This window comes from Pezoporus wallicus, unplaced genomic scaffold (genome assembly GCF_028554395.1).
Source record: "Pezoporus wallicus isolate ANWC-B61680 ecotype Strahan unplaced genomic scaffold, APGP_CSIRO_Pwel_v1 contig_5104, whole genome shotgun sequence".
Classification (NCBI taxonomy): domain Eukaryota; kingdom Metazoa; phylum Chordata; class Aves; order Psittaciformes; family Psittacidae; genus Pezoporus; species Pezoporus wallicus.
In genome coordinates this window covers 1,390,352-1,404,595 of record NW_026637335.1, presented here as the reverse complement: position 1 = coordinate 1,404,595, position 14,244 = coordinate 1,390,352, and the positions used below count along the sequence as shown (strand labels likewise).

The 14,244-nt window shown below is 44.9% G+C and overlaps 1 protein-coding gene across 1 annotated transcript; it reads left to right on the top strand.

The window, feature by feature from the left end:
- The first annotated feature begins 7,308 nt into the window (after positions 1-7,308).
- On the top strand, positions 7,309-13,820 carry LOC130596787 (G-protein coupled receptor 183-B-like). The gene is made up of 2 exons (XM_057404739.1): positions 7,309-7,715; positions 13,017-13,820. Exons 1-2 carry the CDS (start codon positions 7,678-7,680, stop codon positions 13,711-13,713), a joined length of 735 nt encoding a protein of 244 aa, XP_057260722.1. The 5' UTR covers positions 7,309-7,677; the 3' UTR covers positions 13,714-13,820.
- Positions 13,821-14,244: the final 424 nt, after the last annotated feature.

The following is a 14,244-nucleotide window of genomic DNA, read 5'->3' as shown; positions in this document are numbered from 1 at the left end:
ATTGACCATCAAAAATGTTAAATGAGAACACAAACCTTGGCATGGAGAGACAATGGCCCACTTTTTGATGCTTAAGCAAACTAAGTGTTAAATAGGCCTAAATAACTCCCTTCGGATGATGTTTCCAAACTGATTTTCTAGGGTTGCCAGTGAGTTTGCTCAGATTGCCTGAGATCTGGCAATGGTGCAGTCAGGTTTCTCTCTTAATTAACTGCTTTTCTATGTAGGTTATTTTTGTCCGTCTGTGTGGTCCCACTAGGAAACAATTTACTAATGCCTGTCATCTGTCCAAACAAAATACAGCTACTAATAAAGGAATTGCATGGAGTAACACAGAATTTGTTTCCTCCTTTCATTCTTTTAGGCAACAATAGCACTCTGAATAGCTCCCAGGATCTTTTGTTGAAGAGATAATACATTTTTCCTTCTGTCAACTAGCTTCCCCCACGCCAGCTGAAGATAATCAATGTTAATCTTCAATGCAGAAAGAGCAGATTGCTGGCAAACACTGAAGGCAGTGCCAGTAATTCATCTTGTGTTTTTTTTCAGCTCCTCTTGGCAGTAGAAGGGGTGTTTTATGTGATGGTTGCACATACAATGATCTGTATGGAAACAGATCATGGCATTAGCGCTGTTGCTGCTGTTGGGTTGGGGTTTCCAGTTCAGCTACTGAGTAAGCTATCAGAGATCTGCTTGCTACAGGCTTCATCTGCTCAAATCCTGCCATGTTCTAGCCATGCCTTCACTAACCTCTTACAACCCCAAATACTCCTTCAGGTTTTACCGATGGTTCTGCATTTACTTCCCATCATTGCAAGAAACTTTGGTTTTGCTTTCATTTGCCACAAAGGTGTAAAGGTCAGAGAATACCTTTACTCCAGGTAAATATGCATTTGATGAGACATGGGACAACATTACTTCTGCTTGTATGTGACCTACAAGACCTGCTCTGGGCTGGAATCTCATTCTTGAAACGGCACTGATGTATGTATCACCCATCCCAAATTAAAACCCAGCAAGACCCGAGCAAATCTTCCATTTCCTGGTGCTGTTAGGAAACGGGAATCTCATTCTACTATATAGTTTGCACCATGTTCAGACCTCAGATGCTGTTTTCAGTTCATGACTGCATTTTCAGTTCCAGGGGGTTTTCGTTCTTTACTCAATGATAATTTGCCATTCCAGTTTACAAGCCTGAACAAAACTGTCTTCTTAAAAAAAATAGAGCAAATCAACCCCCAGACATGAGGACACCTCAACACCCCCAGACCCAAATGAACTCTTCAACCTTAGGCCAAGATTGCCTTGGAAAACAACTAATGCCACGTTGAAAAACACATTTGCAAATATCTTCTTCTAGTGTAGTCCCAGTCACTGGAAAGCAATTTCCTTGATGTGCCGTCACTTGGCCCTTAGGGGAAATCTGAAATCAGACTCATTCAGGGAAAACATCACAAGAAAATGATTGCCAAAGGAAGTCTGAGGGGGCAACGCGTGTGTATCCTCCTGGGTATCGAGGACAGCAAAGAACAAAATCCTGTGAAATCTATGTTGAACCCGCTCCAGAACAGTAGTGATAACCACACGTCTGTGTGACCCTGTCCCCGCCGCCCCTCTGGGTTTACTGACTGGCGGATGCTCACCAGTGCCAGCAGACATCCAGTCCATGCTGCTGCTGGTGCTGTGTGAACTGCACCCATATGGAAGACATACCACCCAAGCCTGCTGCGAGGCTTGCCAGCCCTGAGAAACAGTGGGATATCTACACATCTGTTTGCTACCAGTGCAAGGGCAGATGATGAGACACACACTACTGGTACCTGCTCCTGCCCTGAGCTCACACACAGCAAAACCTGCACTTCTGTTGTGCCTGGCTGGCCACTGAGCAGCACCTACCGACACCAATGATAGGAGATGCTCAGGCTGCCAAAATGATTAAAAAGAAGGGCGAAAATGTAAATTTGTTGTTGCTGCTGAATACAAGAACAAATGGCTTTAAGTGGACCATGCCTGCGTAGGAGGTGGGTTCCATCAGTCCATGCCAAGGCTACAACTAAGAGCAGCAGAAGGCAGTCTGGGGAGTGCACAGCACTGTGTGCAGGTGCCTGGGGGTGAACAAAACCAGGGTGCAATGCAGATGTGAGAGCAGCAGTGTGTTCCTGGGAAGTTTCCACTCCTTGGACCACTCTTAAACACAGAGCAGTGATGGGGTGGGACATGAATCATGCTTTGCTGCAATTGCAGCTACTGTGGAGCAAACTTCAATTCTTGGAAGCATTATTACTAAAATATAACCCAAAATTTCTAAGGTGAAGCAAGGGAGTGAGTGCACCAGTTCCTCCCAGTGGCCTGGCTCACTCCCATTCTCCCTCTGCTCAGGACGGCTGGGTGCAGAGCAACACTTGCAGGTATTTATGTTTCCAAGAGGCATCTCAGCCCTGTTCTTATGCTTTGGTTTGCTGTTAGGTATAATAATAAAAGTAGGATGTGTGAAGGATGCAGCTCCAAATTTGACAACACAGTTCCTGTATATATCACTGAAATGAGCTCACCCTTCTCTTATGTGGCAAGCCAGAGGATGTGGGTTTCTGCTTTCTCATGTGCTATACACAGCTGATTTGTTTGTTCTCAGGTGTGAGGAACTTGAAGGCAAACAAAAATCTTGAAAGATTTTCGGTCAGATGATTCATAAAATGCAGGAAATAGTAAAATCTTGTGTTCCTGTATCAAGGGTGAGTTTGAAATACAGACTCCCTTAACCACGCAAAGCATTCAGGATAACTTCTTGTTGATAATTACTGTTTTGGCTTTTGTTTTCATAGAAAAACCTGGTGAAAGTTCACCATATATTCTTACTGAATGTCCTATACATCTTGTTCACGCTAAAGAAGTCAAAAACAATTGCCCCTGTTTATGAATGCAATATTTGGCTCCGTGAGTAAGGCTATAAACTTTTACATACATTTCAGGTAAAAAAAACCACCAATAAAGTAATAAAAAAAGGGAGGACACAGGATATGAGTAAATGATAATTTAGACAAATGGAGGCAAGTAGCAAGGGGACACTTAATAAGCAAACATGCCATTTGTAGTAGGAATTGGTTCTTGACCGTGCATCAAGGAAGGGGAGGAAAGGTCATTAGATGGAGACACTAAACTCCAATCAAAGCAAAATACTAAACAAATAATTGCAGTGAAAAAAGCCTTCTGCATTGATGGGATGTTGTAAGATCTTTTAAACTGCAATATGTTTAATTTGGGGATTCAATTAGCTAAGTAACAATATTATGCCTTGGAAAGTGAATAATGCAAGAGGGCAGAATATATCGTGAGGACACATTGAGGCACCGCGTTTGGAGGAGATATCAAAATTGCCTCTAATGCTCATCCAAGGGCAGAGACAAGACCACATTTAATTTCTGGCACTGAAAAGAAAGCACTGTATGCACATAGTTTGCTTCTGCGTGATCCACAGCACCAGGATGGAGGCCGTTTGGTCAGGGGTATAGCGAGTGTGCGCTCAATGTGGAAGATGGAGTTCAGCAGAAAGCTGTGGAGCCGATGCCAGGGAAGTCTGTAGGTGCCAGGGAAATTCCCACCACCTTCATTCTTGGAGATGAGCTGAGTGATGCCAGCGCAAGAGTGCTGTGACTCAAAGCAAAACACTTCCCCAGACCTCTAATTGAAAACAGACTGACCTGACCATGGTAGCCATGGAGAGAGCTGTAGCTGCTGTGAGCCCTGACCAAGAATGACAGCCTGTGTGTAAAACCACGTTATGGACAAAAATCAGAAGGCAGGAAGGCTTGTTCATTGCACAGTGCAGACAGAAACAAGCGAGTCCCTGCTAAGGAGGGACTTGTGCAGGCAGGGCTGTAGCTCTGCAGAGCAAGTGCTCAGAAGGGGTTAAGTGGGCTGGCTTCAGGATTTCCAGTGTTGCTCGGTAGAGGAGTTGTCAGCTGAGAACTTGCAAACTCATTCAAGAGGTTCCCAAAACTTCAGCTATGGGCAGCTATGGGGAATTTCCTCCTCAGTAAGTTTTGCATTTCCCAAAGTGCTGTTACCGCTGTTATTTCCCGATTGGAAATGGGAGTTAGCGAAGGAGGAAGCCAAAACCAAGTGAAATTTGCATTAACTTTTTGTGCCTAGTTATTCTGCAGCTGATTTTATGAAACACCACATCTTCTTTATGCAATTTATCCGTAATCTTGATACATTCAATACCTAAGACAAAAAGGATTTTCTTGTCAGCCTCTCCACTCTTTCCCTGTAAGAAAATCTTTTCTGTCAGCTATGCAAAAGGGACCGATGAAATCCTGGAATCCACTTGCAAGTATGTCTTATTACTGGACTTCTTGTCCACAAGGAATAAACATTACATTAGTAATGTTTTAACCCAGCATTTGCCCTCATTGAAAGTGAATTTCCTTTTCTAAAGTGAAAATAGAGAACAGCAACAAAACAAATGAGCTAATTATTGTCTTTGCTGATGAGCAGTTTGGGAAAGTGCAAACTTGTGCTCTTGAGAGAACAGCAGAACATACCCAGGTCACACATCTCCCTACCTGCCCCGTCATGTTTTACCAAAGGGCCAACATGAAACATCTGCTCTGTAATGAATATCTTGGAAGGTTTCTGTCCATGAGCGGCCAGGGAGATAACCACTGTCCTCTGCCAGCCAAGGTGCGATCTCCTCACCTTGCATCCTGCCTAGGGATGCTGGTTATGTCCAAGGGGCAGCCGCACTAGATTTGAGGATGCTTTGGAAAGTCCATCCCTCCCTCGGAGGGTTTGTTAACCTTTCTGCTGCTACAAGCCTTGAAACAGCAGGGATGGGGCTGAAACTCTTCAATTCCTGCTTCTCCAGCATGCAGGCTCTGCTGGTTTTCCATCAGAAGGGGCACAAAGGTCAGCTCAGCAGCTTTCGAGAACCCTCCTGTTGGCTTGCTGCCATCCTGGCTGTGGCTCAGTGCCCATAGGAGCTGCTACGTGACACTCCTGTTCTTGAGACTCTTCCCTGTGCCACCCAACCCTTCCTCATACTTGCAAATGCCGCCTGACTTCGACTTCTCCATTTTCTAGTCAGAAGAGACAGTCGTGTGACTGGTTTGCAATTTAAGAATGAATTGCTTGAACTCTGCAGGGCCAGGGAGAGAAGGAAACAACAGGGAATTCTGGAGAACTTCAGCGAGTAATCATAAAGAGTGCTCGAGAAATGTGTAATATCTGAGAATAATCAAGATGGGAAATGATATAAAGTCAGAAGCTGAGACCAGAGATCCTCCATCCATTTAATGAGAGGAGAGACAGGAAATCTTGGTTGAAGATCAGGCAGTAACTGTTCTGGGTTCTCAAGCAACCCAAGAAAAAAACCAAAACCAAAACCAAAAACCAAACCAAAGGTAAAAATGGGAAGAGCAGCAAAGGCTGTACATATCAAAGCTTTAAATTAGGATGGTCCAGGGAATCCAGCAACTGGTGCGGCTTTAGAATCAGGTAAAAGATTAACCACCAATGAATAACAATTAGGACTTGCTCTGTAGGACCAAGGTGTGGAGTTACTTACAAAGAAAACTGTCTTCCTATAATTTCCTCCAAATCTTCAGGGATGTTAAAAAACCCTCCCCAAAGTGCAAGATATTCAGATGGTGTAATTCATCTGGATTTCCTCAACAAGGTTTTCCTTGGCACAATATAAGGGAAAAGAAATAGGAATAGGACTGGTTTCAGTACCAGCAAGAGAGAGAGGCTGTAGGAATAATGGTCAGTACTCGAGGTGCCCCTTGGTAGTGTTTTGGGGTGCACTACAAAGAGGTGAGAGGGGACATGGATGAGATGGCAAGGGAAAAGTGCAGGAAACCCTCTGGGGTCAAAAGCAGAGCGCTTTGAACATAAGAAAATGGAAAATATTTTATCTATTGCTGAAGTCTTATGGCTTGCAATTGTATTTCAGTTACTGAGTTAGAGCCCTCAGCTGCAAAGAGCACAGCTAATCAGTGTAGGGAGCTGGCCAAAGCCATCAAACAAAGGTGTAGCATAAAATAAACAGGGTATGGAAAAATACTGGAAACCATATCCTGCCACTGCAGAAATCAACTGGGGTTGTTGTGTTTGTTCTGCTTGCGTTAAGGGAGATACCAGTGGGTTCAAAGAGGAGCGCTGAAAGCCGTCAGTCATCGGGAGCGATTGCTCATGCAGGTAGAGATTAACTGAGGGGAACGGATTCAAGCCGCCTTTCCCATGGCTGGTCCTGGCTCTGCCCGTATCTGTCAGCCCTGCGAGGTGAAGCGGGGCACAGCCTGGGTATGGAGCACCCCATCCCACCCCTCCTGCTTCCCTGTCCTTTACTCCTTGTGCTCACAGAGTCGGTGTGCTCTGACGAAATGGGTGGTGCCCTGGGGACAGAGGCTTTGCCTTATCTTCCCTCAAGCTATTGCGAAATGTCAAGGTGCTGAGAAAGCGTGTAGCCTGTTTGCAGAATTTCTGCTCTGACAGCTCTGTTGTGTCACGTCAGCAAGGGAAAACAGTAAATGTACTAGAAACGGTAGTTGTGATAAAAGAAAACTGCTATGGAGGGCCTCTAGCAAAGGCTAACTCATTCAGATACAATGAAAGAATAAATATTTATACGCTTACATCAAAGCACAAATTATCTTAACCACCAACAAGACAAATTCCTTTTCTTAGGGACTTTGGCTTTGGCAGATGTCCTCTCACCAGTGCTCCTGTGCAAACCCAGTGTGCTGCTGCTTGCTGAGCAGGCAGGAGAGCACAGGGCTGCCTTCCCGGAGTGGCTGCAGCTGCAGTGATGGTGCTTTGCAGCATCTGCATTTCCAGCTGCTTCATTTTCCTACAGCTTTCCATGACTTAGAGAACTGCTGAAGGGAAGGGAGTGCTGCTGGCAGAGCTGGGGTTGGACTGGCAGCAAAGCCTCCCCGTTGATCAGAAGCCAATGCAGCGTCACTGCCTTTTATTCCCTGTGTTCATGTACTGACTCTAAGCACAAGATCTGCATCTGCGGTAAAGCTGGGAGCTGTGGAACGTGTTCTTGTTGCTGTGAACTTACCAGCTTGCTATGCTCCACAATGTCTGTGGGATCCTGTGCTCTCCCATCGTACTGAGACCTCTCGAAGAGACTGAAACACGGATGAGCTCCACCAGCGTCATACCTGGAGAGCAATAGAGTTAGTGCAAACGTAATCAGCACCAAACCTGGGTATCCCAGGCTACACCAACACAAACACTCACTGAGGACAGCCCAGTCCAGCCAGATACAGTGCTGTGTCTCATGCCAGGGGACACCTTTTCTTTGCTCAGAATAGATTTTTTGCTCATGGATAACCCGTGTTAGCTCATGCAGCACCCAGACGAGCTCAGTATTACACCCTGTAATCTGCTCCATCTCCAGGCATGTATTTGAGGAAGTGTCTGGGACTCCCCTTCCACACGGGGCATCAATTTTTCCAGACAGATGAAAGTTAATGGCTACCATGATTCAGGCGAGTAATTCTTGTGAAACCAGCTCCGGGGATGTTGCCTAGGAAAACAAATTCTGTCAGCACAGTCCCATGCTGTGACGTGGTACCGAGTATGCCACACTATATATAAAACCCAGGAAGCAATCCAAGTGGAACGGCACATTTTAGCTCTGCTGCAGACCATACACAGAATACAGTGATGCAGAAAACTATTCCTGGCTGCCTTTTCCAGCAAATGTAAGTATTTTTCCTTTTAAATTAAGTAAAAGCTAATACAACTTCATTACAGTCGGGATATTCAGTGGCAATCTGGGTTTCAGGTTTGTTCTCCTCTTCTGTATATTCTTTGACACAATTAAAGGGAAGCATTTGGCTAAGAGCTGGAGGTATTTCCGTGTACCTCTCACACTACAATGGCGCACCAGTGACAAAGGAGAAGTTATTATTAACTGGAATTTGTAAAGTCTCTCGGGAGAGCAATTTCTGTGGAGATAAAAACCAGTATGGCTGAAAATGCAAAGTGTGCGTCCAGGAAACCTCTCGTGAGCCTGACCTGAGGTTTTGTCTGTGCAGGGACTAAACATAAACTGTTTAGGTGTCACTGTCCATGCACAGTGATCCTCCTGCGGGTCACTGTAATGAATACCACAAGCAGATGCTTTAAAAACTGTAAATAAACAGACGGATGGGCTTGGATTACTTTCTTCACCAATTCTGGCCATTCTGATAGGGTGGGAGCAGCTGCTCTGGAAACAGCCCCCTGTTCCCATTCCCACTCATCCCCATCCCAGGCATGATCCAGGCTGCGCAGAGGGTGGGCAGCCAGTCCCTACCCTGGTGCAGGCAGAGGGAAGGTTACCCTCAAACCATCCTTGCAGCATGGCCAGCACTCCCTGCCTCCTGCCAAAGCCCTGCCCCAGGCTGCCCAGTGCTCAGAGGGTGTGCGCTGCCAGATGCCAAACTGTGCTGGGGACCATTGGAGCACTCTCAAGACTGATGAGCAGAGCTCTAGCACCTGGGAACGTCTTCCAGCTCTGCTGAATTTACTAGAGCAGATGTATCCAAGCAGCATTTGGAGCAACTATCAGAAACTGATATGCCCTTTTTCCTATCAAACATCTGCAACCACCTGTGCTGTGATCTGTGAGCTTCTTCCTGATCCCTGCCCCTTGGTCCAGGGTGTCAGCTGTTTTCCTACTGTGCCCAGGTTCCTTAGGTGGCATGAGAAGCCTCCGCACCTCAGGATAACCTGTAGCCTGCTGGTTGGGACACCCAGGAGAGATAAACATCTAAATCCCCTGTGGCAAAGGAGGAAATCAAACCTTGCTCTGCTACATTCTGGATGAGAGCTTTAACCACTAAATTATAGTGTCAAAGGGGTGGAGAGAGGCAGGAGGGAGCCATCGCAATGCTCCTGTTTCCTGGGGCAGCTATGGCTTGAAAGGAAGGATACTACTGACACATCTCTAACAGAAAGTAGGAAGGCATCTTCCATCCAGAAACTCCAGTTCCTTTCCCAAGTACATTGGGGTGTTACGCAAAATGTTGGCAGTGTTATGTAAAATGCTGATGTTTTCAAGAAGGGAAGACATGAAAAACAGGCTGAGCTCCTTAGCATCCAGATGGGCTGCTTTGGGCCATCACCTTTGGCTGTATCAGCTTCTCAGCTTCCTTTTCTAGTGCTCATCATTAGAAGAGCTTATGGGCTCATCGACAAGTCCTGGGTGCAAGATGATAGGACCCAGTGCCCACAAGCTGAGAGAACGGCCAAGATACAGTTCTGCAGTAAATCCAGCTATTGGTGTTCTCTTCCTTTCAAACCTCTTCTGTAAAAAAGAAAAAGGATGGAGAAAAGGTACGAATGATGCCAGTTCTCTGGAGACATCTGGTTGTATCCACATGGCAAATTTCTGTTTGATTTAGTTTGTTTTCCAATGAAGTTTTAGTTTGACATTCTCCAGAGATGTAAAATCCCAAAGTTAATGTACCCCACATTTTCCTCACTCATTCAGCTGCTCAAAGCAGCTTAGGTTTGTTTACTACTCCTCATGTGGGGCTCTCAGCCTCAAATTTAGCTGCAGTCCTGTGGACCAGCATGTGGGTTTTCAGCGCACAGCAGCCTGAGCCAGGTTACATGTACTTGCCAGCGTGTAATCCACAACCATTCACAGCAGTAATCAGTTGTAAAATGAGCAAAGATCTTTATCAAGGCATATAATTTCTCTCCTCAAAAATATGCTTAATGGCAATAAACAGAGAAATAGGCTGCAATAAAACAAATAACAACGGAACATTCTTCATGTACCTTTCCAAAGGAGTAGCTCGCTTGGGTAACAAGATTCAACTGTAAACACAGCAGCTTCGTTCTCTTCCACTTTTAGCTAGTGAGTCGTACAGGCTTTCACATTGTGGATTCAAATGGTTCCCTTCCAATAAATAGTAATTTCATTGATGCTCTGTATAGAAACAAATGGTCAAACCAATACTCAGACATCAATGTTCAGAGGTTAACCCTCTTCTTCACCACTTCTTGCATCTTCAGCAGTGAAGCAAAGCCACTTCTTGGTGAGTATGCACTAAAGGGGCTACACCAGGACCAGTATCAAAGTCCCTTGAGTGCATGGAAAGAGCAGAAAACCTTGATTTCAGAAAGGTTTTGCTTTCTCTCGAAAATGCAGAATCATTTTTCTAGTTAATCATTGTGGAAAACTACAGCAAGGGGAACTGTATCACAGCTCAGCTGATGTACACAACTACATTTTTCCTACCTCTTCCTCAAAGGCTTCCACTAACAAGTTGGCTCAGGTACTTAGAAAAAGAGAAAAGGTGCGTGTGAATCTTGGATGAGTCAACCTGGTACAAATCGAGTCTCTACAAGCAGTGGGATCCCACTCTTAAAAAGGTTGGCTTGGTACTTTTCATGGGAATCACTCAGATTTACCGTTTTCCCATTGTCCCATCAAAATCAAAAACCAGGTAAGGACTTAAGGAGCCATCCAGACCTGCAGGGTGAGTGTACTGGAGGAGCTCTGTACAAACTCCAAGGTGCTCACGTAAGTAATACCGAGAACTTGCATAAGGAGATAAGTGTGCAAACATGAATTGCCCCGTTTATCCACATCTCTGATCCCCTCGGTCTCCTTGAAACATTCTCAGCAACTGATACCTTTCCTGAACAGCGGGCCTCTAAACTGGCCACATACTTCAGTCAAGACCTGCCCTCTGCCGAATGAAACCAAAGACTCATCCCATGTGATTACAGGCGTTCCTCCTGTTTATTGCATTGCAAGATGGCATCTGCCTCCCCTGATACAATTCCTGCTGACTCCAGATGGGTGTTACCATCAACACGCTGTATTGATACCCACTTATGCCAGCATTGTTACCTGTGACAGCCTTCCTCCTCCCCTGTCTTGCTTCCTCCTCCTGCTCACATGTTTGTTCTTCCTCTCACTCACTGCTACGTAGGGACCAGTTCTTGTATGGATCTGAAATTGTAATTGCTGATCTGTGATAGTTGACTTAATAAGCAAACTTAATAAGCATGATCTCTATTCCTTATTGTAGTTAATGAAAGGGAACAAAATGTCAGATCTTTGCAGACTCCCATCTGATACATCATTCCTCTAATTTCTGATAGTTATTCCTTTCCTAGTATCCCATCCAACTATGCACGACTTAATTGTAGTTCCATTTAGTCCACATTTCCTTAGCTTGCTCTTCTGTAAGAATGCCTCATAGAAAATTCATGATTTAACCAAGTTAGCCTTTTACCTGTCTTATAACCTTATCCTACACAGGGATAATTCACAATTGTACCCTTTCAACGCAACATTACACAAATTAAATTAATACCTAAAAAATATCTGGGCACTTTGCAAACTTAATTCCTGCTTAAGGTACGAGTACATAAATGAAAGGACAGATCCTGAGCTGTTAGTCATCTCCAACCAATTCTTTATGTCATGCAAAGCTACAGTTGAAGTTGATGGATACTTTGCAAGTATAGGAAATGAGTAGAGCCTTAGGATGCAACCCTGATTTATTAGATTACTTTAGCATGTTGATATGAAATGACTGTGATGCAACATAGCTCAATTGAAGCTGCCCATTGGAATGTGAAGGACCCCCCAGGCAGAAGGGGATTATTCAGGTACCTCTTTCCACTGAATTTAAGGCAAAAGGACTGTTTGCAATCTTGTACAGGAGACAATGGTCAGATGAAGATAACTTCCCACAGGTCTATAAACTCTCCCTCAAATTCCAGGTCAGAACTCACAATTGGTTCATAAATATCCAAACGGATGCATTAGGAGGTTCAACTAATCAGCAAACTGGAAACATCACAGTATAGCTCTCAGGTGGAAACGAGAGTTGTATCTATAGCTCTGTTAAGCCCAAAGAGGAAAATGATAGTGACACCAAGAGACATCCTACCGGTGGGACAGCAAGTTGGTTTTAGACTTTGTTAATGTTACTGAAGAAAAAGAAAATTAAACAGTACATTTTAGCAACAGTGCTTGAAATTGTTTTTGAAATAAAAACTTTTGGCTTTTAGTTTACTCCAAAAGAAATGTAGATATAAAATAGGACCATTAGAGAAACGCTTTAAATGGTGCCATAGCTGAGGCTGAGCTCCACCTGGACCAGTTTCCGGCCAAGTAGCAGCCTCACAGCCCTAGGAAGCCCCACTCTGGCACTCAGATCCAAAAGCTCACAGGCACTGGGAGCTCCAGTGTGCACGGGCTTGCCACCACCAACCACATCAAACCAGAGACCACATCCCTTTTTAGCAGAACATAAAAAGCCCTGGGCTTCTGCAGCAAGCAGCTCTTTGCTTATGAAGCTGTAGCAGGGATTACAGAGCCCACCTTCTCCCCGGTAGCCCAGCATCTACACTTTACTGCCTATTTCCACGCTGTGCCAAGGGAGTCAATTTTGTTTAGAAGCTACAGACATCACATGAATGTGTATGAAAGGTTGTGCTAATGACAGGAAAAGGAAATGAAATATGGCAATTCTCAACTACTGAGTCAACTGGGACATCACTTGGGATAGCATTCCCATCAGTTTCTCACTTTGTGTTCCAGAATGAGTAATAAATACCTCATTTACTGTTCTACACAGCACAACTAGAAACAGTTTTCCTGCTGTAACAGTAGAGAATGTATTCTTCATTCCCAAATTGATCCACAAAGGCAAGCAGAAAAAAACCCTTGCATAATGAGAGTAGCCCCGTTCTGAGCATTTTTTTCTGCTATTAGTCCCGAGTCATTCCAGTTCCCTGCAATGATCCCCGGGTTAATTAGAATAAAATGCTATCACCTGGGTTTATATGAAATCTATTTAATAATTGACGCAGTCTGAGGATTTCACATACTGAATGCTTCCGAAGCTGCGTAACCAACCAATACCACAGTAATGCTGGAGCGCGGCGGATGCCAGCATATGTCTGTACAAATGCAGGTACATAATAATTTGTCTGGAATCTACCCCACTAATTTTACATTTAATTACCCTTTTTTACATGTATTCTAGGTGCTCCTCCCTTATGGGCATTTCTATGAAGAGAGACCACATGAAAGACCTCAGAAGATACCTGGTACTTAAATACATCCAATACCTTGTCCTGTCTTCTTCAAATGCTGTCAGCACATTTCTGGGCCTGCTGGGCAGTTTGTACGCCATAATCATCCTGCAGTCTGCAAAGGTTTCGTCCAAGTCCACTGCAGTCCTCATCTCAAGCCTAGCAAAGGCAGACGTCCTGGTTATTGTTAGCATCGCTTCTGAGATGGTTGTACGGACCTTGGGTGTCAATATCTTATCTCCGGTGTTCACATCAGCTCTGCTGCAGAACCTCCTCAGTGCAAACACACACATCAGCTGCTTGCTGCTGAGCTGCGTTGCCTTCGAGGCTTACTTGATCACCTTCTTCGCCACAGAGTCTCGGCATTTCCGGACAGTGAAAAACGCCAGACTGACTTCTAGGATCATCTGGATCCTGGTGACTGCAGAGTGCACCCTGTTCCAGGCAGACGACCTCCTGAAGGCCAGCAGCACTTCTGCTCTCACCCACAGCCCATATACCTTGTTGTTTCCCATCTCCAGCACGGCCGCAGCCCTTCTCAGGTCCCTCAGTTACATCCTGGGGATTCTTTTAAGGATTGTCAATGTATACCTCTACTACAAAATATTTTTTAGCATGTCCAACAGATCTACGCTAAAAACAAAGTAGTGGCTATGCCTGGGGGAAGCAGCACTGTGACACCCAACAGGAGACACTGCAATGCAACTTCAAACTGGTGGTTTGAAAACTGCTCAATAACCAGCCCCAGGGCTCATGTTTTGGCAACCTTCCTGTTTCATGATGGTATTGAGCCATGGCTATTCTGAAGAGCCTGGGGCTGGGGAGCCCCTTGGCACTGAAACACAGCAGAGTTGGGCTGTGGGTGCTTGTGTTGAGAGCCTTAGAGCACCACAGGCTCGCTTTGATTGTTTGTAATCTAGAGTTTATTCACTTTAGAGGTGAAACAAATGACATTTCATAAATGGTTCTAAAAACTAAAGCAACCCAAACATTTTTTGTATAAAAAGGGTGCTTAGTGTCTTACTCAGGGATCTGCAGAGCCAAGAGCTGTATGGTTGCGTAGTGAAGACATGATCTATGTCCTAAACTATCTCTAACTCAGGTGACCCACCAGACTCAGCAGGTAGCATTGAGGGACAGGATGAGCACCAAGCTGACCTAGCCTAGCTGGATTTGTCT